The following is a 14,911-nucleotide window of genomic DNA, read 5'->3' as shown; positions in this document are numbered from 1 at the left end:
AATTCTGCTCAAATCATTTTTCACTAACTTCAAAAGTGGTGTTCACTTAAGCGGAAATATTTTTCGACAGTTATATCGTCAATTGCTTAAATGGATCTGTGTCAATGTTAAAATGTGGAAAAATCTTCAGGATATTACAAATGTGTAATTTTACAGGATTTCTTTCTAAGTGTAAACTTTTTTTGATACGCACTGTATTTTTGTTTGTCTTTGGTAGTGGTTATGTAAAGCGGTCGCTATCACTTTCCACTACTCCATCACGGCCATGTTCTGCTGGATGCTGCTAGAGGGCGTTCACCTCTACGTCATGCTCGTCAAGGTATTTGGATCAGGAAGCAATGTCAAGAAATACCTATTAGCGGGATGGGGTAAGTAGGAACCCCGTTTCACGAAGCTGTCTTTCAATAATTCTTTATTGATCTTTAAACGGGGATAGGGGTTGGGGGTGGGGTGTGGTTGTGGGTGCTGCAATTTGCTGACACCAGAATCTGTGGATAACAATACACAGCAAGCACTGTGGTGTTAACCGGTGTACATACAGGACCACACCAGTTATTTTACACTGGTGTTAAATTGGTGGTGTTAGTTTTACACCCACAAGTGTTAGTACAACACCTTTGGTTGCTTTGTTTACACTCTTTGGTGTTATGTTCAATCTCTAGGGTGTAATTTTAACACCTCAGGGTGTGGTCCTCTATTAACACCAATTGGTTTCAGTTTTAACAGTTTTTACAGTGTACCAATACCTGAAGTATAGCTGCACTGTTGTACATTGGGGAATTTTTCAGTGTCGTCGAATCGAGATTCACAACAAAAACTGTGGTGTTAACCAGTGTACATAGAGGACAAACCAGATATTTTACTCTGGTGTTAAATTGACAGTGTTAGTTTAACACCTATAGGTGTCATTACAACACTTATGGCTGTAACATTTACACTCTCTGGTGTTATGCCCAATCTCTTGGGTATAATTTTAACACCTCAGAGTGCGGTCCTCAAGAGACGCCAACCTGTGTCAGTTTTAACACCACAGTTTTTACAGTGTTCCTTTGCCTGATTTGGCGAGAGTCATAGTAGAAAAAGGGGGCTAGTGACTATAATGAGGCGATGATACCAATTATACTATAAACCATATTACAAAATATACATAATTACATAATTAGCTATATAAAATTCAGTTATAAACATGATTCGACTCGGGATGAGTGGCGCCTGGCACCCACATAGCCAATTCATACATAACTTGAACACTCTAAAAAATGAAGCAGTTAATGTCCATGTATAGTGACTGCAGTAATTGAGTGCTGATTTAGTCATTCAAATTTGAACTAGAAAATCTACACTCAAAGTGCAGTCAGGCACTATTTAAGGACATTAAGAGCTAAATTAGCATTTTATGTTTTAATGTGAATTTCAATTCAATTTAATTCATTTCCACTTAAAAAAAACAATCATACAAATTAATATAATACAATATTCAATACATACATGTATCAGTGGGGGATCATAAACAGCACCAATTGGCTATTGAAAGTGAACGCTTGAAGCAAATAAATATAGTATTACAGAGATAAAATTACACAAATTTGAAATAAAAAAAAAGCATGTCCAAAAGAAAAAAAAGGACAGAAAGAAATGAAACATACCTGAATTTATTCTGCATCAATCGGGTAAAGTAAGAAGAAGATTTCTTTTATACAAACGTTTATTTTCTGAAAATGATGTGACTGTTTGCTTTATGTTTATAACACCTCACATGTGTTTCCCTACTATCTATAGCAATGAAAATTATTGGTGTTCTTCTTTTTACAGGAATTCCTTTCATTGTTGCCGGAGTGTCAGCTGGTGTCTTCTACAAAGAATACGCAGTGGGAAATGTGTAAGAAATCCAATTTTATATAATTTCTGTCCATATCAATTTCGATTTATTTGTACACAATGTAAAAAGTATGCTTTTAAAACATAAACAATGTCTAATGTGATGACTGAAGCATGACATGGATCCGATGCTGCAAAGATGCATCACAACCCCAAACATTGGTACCAAGAGCATCATAACATTCATCAACGTTACCTGCCGTCATCATCATACTCATACCACCACCACCACCACCACCGCCACCACCACCATCGCCACCACCATCACTGCCACCATCACCATCATCATCGTTACCATTATTTGGCTACTGCATAATCAATTAATTATTTGGGTGATTAGAAACTAATATCAATGATAATAATAATAATAATTACAATAATAATGATAATAATTAATAATGATAAAATAATAATAATAATATATGCAATTTGTTAGGCGCCATATATCAACGCGCACAAGTGAAGGGGAAGGGGCAAACAAAATTACAAGTAGCCAACAATCTAGTGAACACTTTTTGCGAGAGTGATCACGAATTTCCTTGTTGACCATAATAGATTGCGAGAAAAATAAATACCCTCTAGCGATTATTTCAGTCACTAATGAACCTATTAGCAAAAAAAATAATTGATATAATGAGTTTTATGAATAATTTATTCTCATTTTTTCTGTTACTTCTTCTAGATGTTGGATGTCTACCAGAGCCATGCTTATTTCCTTCATACCAACGGTAGCCATTGTGATAGTGGTGAGTTCATAACCCACACGATACAGTGTTTCAAAACCATGATGGCTATCATTTGTTGATAGCTGGAGTGGATTGAATTGAATTTATTACCAAATATCACTGTCTGGTACAATTACATGTAATAGTACATCACATATAAACAAAACATTTGGTAATTGGAGCTAACATAATAGCAAGATGGTAATTGAGGTTAACCAAATCTCAATATTGTACATCAAATTCAGTACAAATTCTACTTATCACTGTTGCAGAAAATTGCGATCATTTGGATTTGATAAAAATCTATTGATTTGAAAAGGGTGAACGTGTGACCAGGCCATTATTTTTGGCTCAAAAGCATATTATCTTGAATATCATGAACGGTCTTTCTTTTACTCTCGTGTATGTCCTAACAAATATGCGTATTGTTTTTTATTTTCTGAATCATGTTGATTGAGAAATCTATAGCTGTGTTGTGTGTTATATACTTTATGATAACCCTCATTTTTCAAGAGATCAATAATAATGATCGAGCGCAACGATATAATATTTCTAAAAAAACTATTGGTTAATCGAAAAATAGTGTTAAACTTTCAAAACAATAAAAGCTGGCTCGTTTGGCGTTCCACTGTGATCTTACTATTGATGTTGCATTGCGATATGAAACCATAAATGCTACGATGGCTCTTCCTTCGTGATGGTGTTATTTAAGATTTATTTATAAAAAAATTCTTTGAAGGTGAACACGGCTTTCTTGATTATGGTACTTCATGTGATGATGAGGTCAATGTCGGCCAAGTATAAGAGCAGGGTCTCAAGCAACACATCACAAGTCAAGTAAGTTTGTTACCAGTTTGTGAAAGTTGTAGGCCAATCAAATACATTTAGAATATAATTTGTAACATGTTTAATTTTCTGTGCTTCCAAAATATCACGGGGATTTAATTTACAATCCTCACCTTTAAGATCCAACAGAGTATTTGAGAAAGCACTGTTGTAGGGAATTATTATACTCTATCAAAAAATATTCGCAAAGGAGAGTCTAATCATTTGTCAGCATTTGAGCAAAATGAAGTTAGTGCCAAGTTTAGATATTCCGTTCTTGCATGTTGAGAATTTAGATTTCGACTTAAAACATTTTGTTATTCTATTCCTTAACTGTTTCTTCTGTAACTTATATTGCAAAACTGTCACTGGCTAATCACTGATAATATGTTGCTAAGTTTTAGTTGTAGCAGTTCGAGTTCCAGGCTCTGACTGAATCTAGTCTGATATAATCAAAGTTGAATATAAAGCACCGTATCCTGATATTTGTTAAAATCCTTTCTCATTGTCTAGGGCTGGATTAAAAGCGGCCGCCATCTTGTTACCTCTGCTTGGTCTCACGTGGGTGTTTGGATTCTTGTCAGTAAATGCTCGAACTCTCGTCTTCACTTATCTTTTTGCCATTCTCAACTCATTTCAGGTGTGTTTTCAAATTTAAATAGATGGTAATACCTGGGTGTACATGTATATTCATTGATAGTGTGAATGACCCCTCCCCCAAACCCCTTGTAGACTTATATTTCGTAAGTGATCTACAGTATTCTCCCTACCTCACATACGTATGTTTTATTTCTATTTTATTCATTTTTTGTTATCTATTTGCTGTATTTATTTATTATCATTATTTCATTTATTTCTAATTTTTACTTGACTGTTTATTTATTATTTTTTTAATTATTGTGATAATTATTTTTCTTTGGGGTGGGCTTAAAATATGCATAGTGATACAGCAATATCTCCCAATATCATGTATTGTGATCAGCAAAATAATCATTACAGCTTTGACAAACCTACAATTTAATAATCCAATAAAGACATTGTTTGCTTTTCGTTTGTATAATGCTCGCCCCCAGCAGCTTATTTACTATAAATATGCTGCCACAATCACTATCGGCGTATCTAGAAAGAGGTGAGGGGGTGCTACCCTTCTGCTTCTTAATACGTATTTATTAAACATGCTGAATCCTCCCCTGTCAAATAAATTATTTGTAGGGTTCCAATTGTCATAACAAATTGCAGTTTCTTCTATTTTATAAGATCTGCAAATTTATTGAATCATAAAGTTACAACAATGACGATTCTACTCGCATATAGTGTCGTCAAACCATGGTATGAGAGCCAACAATGGAAATATTTCTAATCAAAATGATGAAATTACATCGAAGACTGGCCATATGACCATCAAATGTTTCGTTTTTGTTCTTTATTTTCAGGGGCTATTCTTCTTCATCGCCCATTGTATTCTGAACATGGAGGTGAGCTTTTAAAGCAATTGTATTATTTTTTGTGATCAAACTGTAGAATTGATTCATATCGTTAATTAATAGTTGGAAAGTGTATCATCGAACCGTAAGTCTTTTCGTTGTCAGATGAATGAATAAATGAGGGGTTGGGTTGATCATACGGAAATATTCGAAATTTACGAAATCTGCATCGTCGTGAACATAATAATGAAAACAATCCGCTTTTATATAGTGCTTTATACATCGGAACGACGTGTCTAAGTGCCTTATAGATGATATATTATGACACCGGTCATCGGATTCAATCAGTCATTCCCACACACAATGTGTGCACATCCTCCACTCCCTGGGGAGTATTCCAGTCGGTCGCCGGTGAGGCGCACACAGTACTGGACAAGCTACAATTACCTTCACATCGTGCCGGGTACCCATTTAGCACCTGTGTCGTGAGTGGTATAGATTTCACGAGAGTACGTAGCTGGATAGATGATTACATTTTAAAACAAGTGGAACGCCACTGGCAGTCTCGCCTGCATTACGCGATCCGACATAGCAGCAGTGCAGACTTTGAAAACAGTTATTAAATAATTATTCACAAAAGAAAACACTCATATGATAATAAAATGCTATGTCGACTGACCCAACATGACATTTGGCCATGACCATCATGTGACCTAAGATAGGTGAAAAAGAATCATTCATATTTGGTTACCCTTATGTCTATGTTTAATGAACTAGATCCATAAACTTTCAAAGTTATGATGCCAATTCAAAGAATGCCCCCAACACGGCCAAAGTTCATTGACCCTAAATGACCTTTGATATTGGTCATGTGACCAAAAACAAGAGCACAAGATATTCAGGGATACATGGTTACTCTTATGTCCCAGGTTTCATGAACTAGATCTATAAACTTGAAAATTATGATGACGATTCCACAAATACCCCCTACATCAAAGTCCATTGACCCTAAATGACGTTTGACCTTGGTCATGTGACCTGATCGAACTTGCACAGGATGTCCAGGGATACTTAATTGCTCTTATGTCCAAGTTTCATGAACTAGATCCATAAAATGTCAAAGTTATGATGACGATTTTACAAGTACCCCCAACATGGTCAAAGCTCGTTGACCCTAAGTGAACTTTGACCTTGGTCATGTGACCTGAAACTCGCATAGGATGTTCGAGGATACTTAATTGCTCTTATGTCTAAGTTTCATGAACTAGATCCATAGGAAAGGGCAAGTATTTTTTTTTGATGTATGAATATGATTTTGGCACTGTCGATTACAAGATTTTTTTTCATAATTCTTATTATCAGATGTCATCGGGGTACAGGGAAACACATGGTAGTTTTGTGAATTGGGATTGACGTAAAGTGGGATTAGCTAACTGCTATAGTAATACAAAAAAAATGGGTACAATTAAAAAAAATGTATTTGTGTGTATTTTCAGGTGAGAAAAGCATACGAGCGTCGATACGGCAAGACCAAGGCGGGAATGATCAGTTCTACAGCCCTTTCGTCCGTCTCCAATACTGCCAGCGGGAAGGGTGGTAGCAGGAATATTTCGGGAAAATCTAGGTCGACTTCAGGATCATCTTCTAAAAACAAGACAAATGACACGGTGGCGCTTTGCAGGAAAGGCAGTAACGACTCACACGGCATGGTAAAAATAACGATGATATGCATATTGTAACAATTCCGGTTCAGATCAATTTGTGACCGAGTCTGTTAATAATTGGCATCACGCCCCGTTCCGGTTAAAAATGATCCGAAATAAGGTGCGACCATTTCTGCATCATTTTTAAGCTTTCTGCGTTTTTTTAAAGGAAAAATGCGTATTGCAAATATATGCGATAAAGTTACAAAAATAAACCAGATTAATTCATCAGCTGCGAAATCATTGAATCATCATAAATAGAAAACAACAATAACGACAACACAAAAAGCGGAGCGTCGTGGCCCAGTGGATTAGTCTCCGGACTTTGAAACAGAGGGTCGTGTGTTCAAATCCCAGTTATGGCGTAATTTCCTACAGCAAGGAATTCATCCACAGTATGCTGCACTCGACCCAGGTGAGGCAAATGGGTACCGTCAGGAATTAGTAATTCCTCAAAAAGCTGTGTGCACCTAAAGAGGTAGCCTTTATTAACCGGGTAATAATAACTGCATGGGACCCGCTGGGAGAACAGTTTTAGGAACGGAAGTAGCTACCATGGGTGAATATACCGTTATCATTATTATTATTAAAAAACAATGTTGTAAACAACAAATTATACATAGGAAGCAGCAAATAAGGCTGGAGTTTGATCCTAAGATAACGATTCCGCAGTATCATTCTAAAGCACTTTTTTGTTTATCAGTGCGTTCCAGAAAAAAGCAAACAGAGAAACGTATCAATTTATCATTACTTCATCAACGTAACAATCAATGAAGCATACATTTTCGTATATAACATGTTTTAGAATGAACCTTCAGACTAATTTACTAAAAGAACATACAAATCCGAATAAGAAACGATTTTCTAAACCGGCACGAAAAGTTGCTTCTTTGTTTTTTAAAAAGAATAATCTTGATCGATTGATCATGTGCAACCACAATGAACCACACTCTATAGATTATTATATTTTATCCACTTATAGGATTGCCATGACAACCCGGTAAAAACGTCAAGCGTGGATGAAACTAACCATCTTAACAATGGATTAAGTACTAATCAGGAATCTACCAAGAAGAAACTAAGCGTAAGTATCATTCCAAATCTAAAGAGTTTCATAATATAATAGAGTCCTAAAATTTCTGTCTATAGAAATATAAGAAGTTAATCTACCCATAACTCTTACAATATAACCCTTTCCCAGAAAATCTCTCATTTTTGTTTGCCAGAAAATTAAAATACATACATGTATATCTATAGAGGTATCGTCGGATGTCTTAAATATTCTGGTGTTTCCTGTTAAATAGTATGAAGTATAGCTTATCCTTTTGTTTGTACTCCACCTTACTTTTGCAATATTGAAAACAAAATATAGGGGAATAAAATCTGCACAAGCCATCTTCGGAAATTTTTCTTTTTCCTATACACGTTACCATGCATGCGCACACAGCGCTGCAATGAGACAAGATTGATTTCGTAGGGAAAGTTTTTAACAACTTTAATGCAAAAAGTATTTTGGTATTGGTTTCAAATTGTCCATCAGACCATGCAGATTAAAGCATGCGTTGTAAAACACTAAACGGAAGAATTGTACATAATCCTATAGCGTTTGAATAAATACATATTCTATTGTTCAAAATAAAATATGAAACAAATATACTCCGAAATTTAATTTTGCCCGTATTGATTATGGGCCTAGCATCCACTTTTCAGTGCCATATTGACGTTGTCGGTTTATTAATAAGTAATAATTTGACCAAATAAATTCCCTAACATTATTTTCTTCATTGTCGAAAAAAAGTGCAAAAATGGTGCCTCCAATATGTTCTAGCTTACGGTAAACCTACTGCATTTATTTGGATTTTAAAACGAAAGTACGTAATATGGGAGCATTCTGACCATGTAAAATTGCTGCGAAATTGGTGAAATTTTATGCTGTTTTTATTGATGGAAAATTAATGGTTGATTTCATAATTCACTAAATCATTGATAAAATAATACAAATTCGAATCAAATGCGGTTATCTTATCATCATAATACAAAATTTTATGATGTGTTCTCTGCTGAAAAACATTTATTTATGGTGTCAGTATTTTTAACGAATATTATTTCCTATCAACAACAGCCTGACGGACCACTACAGCATAACGAAATACAGTGCCTCGTGAAAGACAGGTAAATAATGATGTTCACATTGAGTACTGTAATTGGACTCGAACTTTTATGAATCGCTCTCAGTAGTGGTTCAACAACAATAGTACAAGATATGAAAATAGCTTTATCCTGTGAATATAGTCACACTGAAACTTCAAATGGCAATTACAAAATATATTAAAAAAATTATACACCTGAAAGAACGAACGATATAAGTTGTATATTTCAGGGGCCCTTTGCATAAAATTTTTACCTGAGAAAACTCTGGTAAAAACTGAAAACTAAGGTTAGTCTGATATCTGCCATTGACTTTAACACAGGGCAAAAACTCCGGTAAAAACAACCTGAGTTTTCTCTGGTAAAAAGTTTTATGCAACGGGCCCCTGGTGGATATGAATCATACACAAATGAAAGAACGAACGATATAAACAATCGATATCGTAGTACTGGCAAATCCCTCTTAATTTCCCTCGTTAAATAAAAATCTCCATTTGATAATAGCCTGTGATCAGCATTGAAATTCTTCATTATCACTTTGTGGTTATTAGTATTACTTTTTACCATTATTATGATTATTATCTTGAAGTTAATAGTTATCATCACATAACCATTATCAGTATTCATAATCTGTTCTTTAGATCAGAAAGCACTCGTGACCCCCATATATTTCATATACAAAACTTGCTTGCCATTCAACTTAATCCAGCTTGTGTAAGTTTTCAGCCATCCTCAAATTACAAAAAAGAAGAAGTCTTTTTTTACCTCACGGAAATGAATATAATTAATCAAACACATACTTCATTGTTTTTATTGTCTCACCTGCGAAGCAAAGTGAGACTATAGGCGCCGCTTTTCCGACGGCGACGGCGACGGCGGCGGCGGCGGCGGCGTCAACATCAAATCTTAACCTGAGGTTAAGTTTTTGAAATGACATCATAACTTAGAAAGTATATGGACCTAGTTAATAAAACTTGGCCATAAGGTTAATCAAGTATTACTGAACATCCTATTAGAGTTTCATGTCACATGACCAAGGTCAAAGGTCATTTAGGGTCAATGAACTTAGACCATGTTGGAGGAATCAACATCGAAATCTTAACCTGAGGTTAAGTTTTTGAAATGTCATCATAACTTAGAAAATATATGGACCTAGTTCATGAAACTTGGACATAAGGTTAATCAAGTATCAATGAACATCCTGCACGAGTTTCACGTCACATGACCAAGGTCAAAGGTCATTTAGGGTCAATGAACTTTGGATGAATTGGGGATATCTGTTGAATGCCCATCATAACTTTGAAAGTTTATGGATCTGATTCATGAAACTTGGACATAATAGTAATCAAGCATCACTGAACATTTTGTGCAAGTTTCAGGTCACATGATCAAGGTCAAAGGTCATTTAGGGTCAATGAACTTTGGCCGAATTGGCGATATCTGTTGAATTCCCATCATAACTTTGAAAGTTTATGGATCTGATTCATGAAACTTGGACGTAATAGTAATCAATCATCACTGAACATTTTGTGCAAGTTTCAGGTCTCATGATTAAGGTCAAAGGTCATTTAGGGTCAATGAACTTTGGCCGAATCGGGGGTATCTGTTTAATTACCATCATAACTTTGAAAGTTTATTGGTCTAGTTCGTTAAACTTGGACATTAGAGTAACCAAGTATCACTGAACATCCTGTGCGTGTTTCAGGTCACATGTCCAAGGTCAAAGGTCAATGAACTTTAGCCGAATTGGGTGTATCTGTTGAATTACCATCATAACTTTGAAAGTTTATGGATCTGATTCATGAAACTTGTACATAAGAGTAATCAAGTATCACTGAACATCCTGTTCCAGTTTCAGGTCACATGATCAAGGTCAAAGGTCATGTAAGGTCAATGAACTTTGGCCATGTTGGGGTTTTTTGTTGAATAACCATCATATCTCTGTAAGTTTATTGGTCTAGTTCATAAAAAGAGGACATAAGAGTAACCATGTATCACTGAACATCTTGTGCGAGTTAGAGTAGTATGCAAAGTCAGCACTGCTGCTATATTGAACCGCGTGATGCAGGTGAGACGGCCAGAGGCATTCCACTTGTTTTATTTCATTTCATTACGCAAGGTAGAACTACGTAATTTCCCGAACTGTGTATGGCTGTAACATTTCATTTGTTAGAAATGTTGATTCTGCGTTTGATTTATTAATAACCTTTTCCCATTTCTATATTGTGTGATACTATAGCGAAAAGAATATCAACCAAGGAAAGCAAAATGGCGGACTGTCCAAGGAAGCTAAGGTGGCTATGGAAAACATGATTTCAAAATCTAATGTCGCCTCGAACAATGATAATATTGCATAGAAGGAAAGAAATATACATACATTAATTTTGAAACAAACGGCTTGAAGAAAGTGATGTCATTTACTCTCAATATTTGACTATATTTCGATGTTCAGATTAAAGAACTAAAAAAGATGTAATTTCTATAACTCACTGCGACCTATATTTTTAATTTGATCAGTAAATCACATTTTGCACGTGGAAAACACTCTGTATTTATAAGTAGGACCACCCCATCTACGTTAGAAGTACGCACAGGTTTGAGGCTGGTATAATGATAGTTAATAAAAGTGTAAAGGCCACCGCGCAACTTACGACTGACTGTTCGCTCTCCGATTTTGGAACAAATCGCATTTTGCTCATTTTCTGAAAATGTGAATGGAACATATCATTTTATTTGAGGTTAAAATTAATTGAAAGAATACTAATATAACAATTTTGACAGATTGCAAGCCTTTATTTTAGAGTAAACGGCAAATTAGTTTCAAATCGTAGCCAATCGTGCGACTGCTATGACGTCATTACTAGATATTAAATCCGCTTTTATTCTAAGAAGGATGGTAGCATAGTCACAGATTTGAACATAGGTATTACTATGATGATTTCGAACATTATACACAGTAAGATATCCCAAGTCTCAATATTAGCATCAAATTCTACTACATTTTATTCTGAAATCGGGTCGCAGACCAATCGTAAGGTGTGCGGTCGCCTTAAGGCTATCAAACTCACTATATCCTGTGCAATTGTATTGCCGTGTAGCTGTTTTATCTGTGTTTAACGAAAAAAACATACACATTTAGCTACCTTTGTCCTTTACAGATATGAGTCTGAGTTTCCAAATCAAGATATAATAAAATAAAATTCTACGTATTTCTGAATTTCTAAAAATATAGCGAATGATGCTTCAACTTAAAAAAAAATGAATTGTGCTTGTAGGTATGACTAGCTTTATGAAATGATTAAATTATTTTGAAATTGAAATTTGATATTAATCATGTAATATTATATATATTATATTTTTGTATCAATATGTAATTATTATTTGATAGTTCTACTGGCGGGTAGCTACTGTGAACAGTATGCCGATCAATTTGTAAATAAACGACTTTGAAAAGGACTCGAATGTAGATATTATGGGGGCGTTGCGTAGCTACACAAATAGCCAAACCTTTTTAGTTGAGGATTTATCGATGTGGTTGTCAAACTAAAGGTCTCCCATTTTAAGGAGGTTCGTCGATTTGTCTTGAAAGGAATCCCTTTCCATCTTTTTAAAAGCAATTATTAATGTGCCCTCATCTATTCCGTCCATTATACAACGTTAGATTTTGAAAAAAATTATATAAACATTGAAAGAACATAGAAATAAGTTGAAATGACATAAAATGTTTATTTGTTAGAGATAGAAATAACGTGAATGTTTGTACGATGGACATTTATAATAATGGTTTTGATTGTTGTTTTCACATTCGTATCTGGTGTGCACAATATTTTTCTTAGAGACCACATTCTCCGCAATCTTTCAAATCTATTTCGTTTTTCTACACGAAAAGTCATGGGTGTGCTGTGGCTATGTTCTCAAGGATAGTCTGGTTTGGTATTTTGATTATTAAACTTGAAGACGCAGGCAAAACATGGTTGTGTTGATCTATCATACCACCACATAATGCTACGAAAATAATCGCCATCGGTTCACACAAGAAACAATTTGAACGAGGAATCACTTTTCGAGCTTCTTTGCAATCGTGTAATGAGATGGAAATTGCTGTCGGAAAATAAATTGGGTACTGAATACATCTTTATCTCCTTCTCTAATTTTTTTCGGAGAAATAAAAACAAAGGAGAAGAAAAAGGAAGAAACAATGTCCTAATTCAATTAAAGCCTTTGGTTTGGTCAACAGAGAAAAATATCCCATAATATCAACTACTTTCAAATTTGAACTCACATTTAACGTTGTAGTATTTGTTAAATCTTATATTAACTGATTTTATATTGTGGATCTTGTACTTGTGACACGTTTATTTGCTCTTTATGATGCCTAGTTATTGTCATATTTAAATGTCAAGTCCAGCTCAGAATCAATGTTGATATGAATCAAAAGAGAAAAATTTGAGAAGCATAAAGCCGAAAATTTCATCAAAATCGGATGAGCTCTAAGAAAGGTATGACATTTTAAAGTTTTGCTTATTTTTCACAAAATAGTTGTATGCACAATTTGATAACATGACAGAATCGATGATGTCCTTCACTATCTTTTTGTTTTTTTATTCTTTGAATTATACAATATTTCAATTTTTACTAATATTGACAGTAAGGACCAACTTGACTGGACCGTAAAATGTTGAACAATGGTAATTCCACATGTTCAGGGCAAAATAAAACTTTGTTTCACAGGACAATGAGGGGAAAATAAGAATATTTCATGTACTATAATACAAAAGAAATAGTGAGCGAGTGATGCTATCAGTCCCCTCATACTTACCAGGATGTGCATGTAACTATTTTGTAAACTTAATCGAATCTTTAAAATGTCATAACTTTCTTATTTTACATCCGATTTTGATGAAATTTTCAGTGTTGTGCTTGTCGAATTTTCTCTTTTTATTCAAATCAGCTTTTTGTTGGGATGGACTTGTCCTTTAAAAGGTTAGTCCAGTATTCTAAGAATTTTTAGGCGAGTAAAGTAAACAATTTGATCTTTTGTCTACTCTGTTAGAAAAAACAGAAGAAAAAAACAAAAACAAAATTTTACAGAAAGAAATAATCAAATCATTCTGTAAATTGTTATGACAGGAAAGATTTTCTACATTTTAAATAATTTTACAGAAAATGTCTATTTTAAAACAGGGGGGAAACAGTTTTATTACAATAAATTTAAGTAAGTTACATACACCAAATAACAATTTTCCGTGATTTTACACAAATGCGTGTACGATTACACAGTTCAGTAAGATACAGGTGTTCTCGAGACTCTGCTGCAGGATTTTGGGGGGTTTTTTTAAGGAGAAATTTTCTAACAGTGTAGTCTCTCGTACTGAGATTCAGAAAGGTTTGGAAAGCTCGTTTACTCATCTTGAGGCACGCAAGATGCGATATTGTAATAATTCTAGATAGACTTTGGTATATATATTAATTATCACAAATCAGTAAAATATTATAAAATAATAATAAGAAATGCATCCTTCTTAAATTGATAAAAATATACTTCAGTAGATTCAAAGAACAAAGAAATTTAACAATAAACCAATAACTGAGGAACAGTTTGTTGACTGATAGCTGTCCCATTGAGACAGATGGTCAACACAGTAGAGTTTCGGAAAGGACACAAATTTATTTCTTTGGAGACTGAAAGAGCATGATAAATATTGGCATTATTTTAGATTGAAATAACAACCCTACCACGGGGAATCTGCATATTTTCCCCGTGCGCTAGACTCACTCATGATGTCTGAATTATATCCCTGTAATTTCGTAAGCAAATTGACCTGTATAATGGTGGACCCTCATTGTTTTTTAGAACTTCTTGGTACTTAGCCCCAAATAAAATCGACCTTTTTAATGGTAGTTGCCGTGGTTATCCCAAAAGTCTTTCGATGTGTCCCAACACATTTTTCATCATATTTAATAAATGTGAACTTTGTGCAATAACTACCTTGTGGATAGTATCATTAAGTATATAATGAAGTTGGTTTCAAATTATGAACGTGATGATTACGAAGATTTGGTGAAAGAAACATGAGGAAGCAGAGACTAAACGGGATTTACCAATGATGATAAAAGTGGTTTGGATGACTGGAGTTGTTGGTTGTACATGCTGTATGCATCCTATGCCGTACAAAAAAAAAACCGGCAATCAAAGGACACAGAATTA

The 14,911-nt window shown here is 34.6% G+C and overlaps 1 protein-coding gene across 1 annotated transcript in view; it reads left to right on the top strand.

The window, feature by feature from the left end:
- LOC121430468 overlaps positions 1 to 11,442 on the top strand; it is a 36,958-nt gene extending 25,516 nt beyond the window's left edge. The window contains exons 32-41 of the mRNA XM_041627737.1: positions 218 to 368; positions 1,813 to 1,879; positions 2,561 to 2,624; positions 3,343 to 3,440; positions 3,942 to 4,068; positions 4,862 to 4,903; positions 6,349 to 6,561; positions 7,538 to 7,639; positions 8,678 to 8,727; positions 10,943 to 11,442. Coding sequence (XP_041483671.1) covers positions 218 to 368; positions 1,813 to 1,879; positions 2,561 to 2,624; positions 3,343 to 3,440; positions 3,942 to 4,068; positions 4,862 to 4,903; positions 6,349 to 6,561; positions 7,538 to 7,639; positions 8,678 to 8,727; positions 10,943 to 11,060 — 1,032 coding nt within the window. The 3' untranslated portion in view covers positions 11,061 to 11,442. The remainder of the gene's footprint in view (positions 1 to 217; positions 369 to 1,812; positions 1,880 to 2,560; positions 2,625 to 3,342; positions 3,441 to 3,941; positions 4,069 to 4,861; positions 4,904 to 6,348; positions 6,562 to 7,537; positions 7,640 to 8,677; positions 8,728 to 10,942) is intronic.
- Positions 11,443 to 14,911: the final 3,469 nt, after the last annotated feature.

Source organism: Lytechinus variegatus, chromosome 1 (assembly GCF_018143015.1).
Source record: "Lytechinus variegatus isolate NC3 chromosome 1, Lvar_3.0, whole genome shotgun sequence".
Lineage (NCBI taxonomy): Eukaryota > Metazoa > Echinodermata > Echinoidea > Temnopleuroida > Toxopneustidae > Lytechinus > Lytechinus variegatus.
Note: the sequence above shows the minus strand (reverse complement) of the source record. Positions and strands in the feature narration are given on the sequence as shown.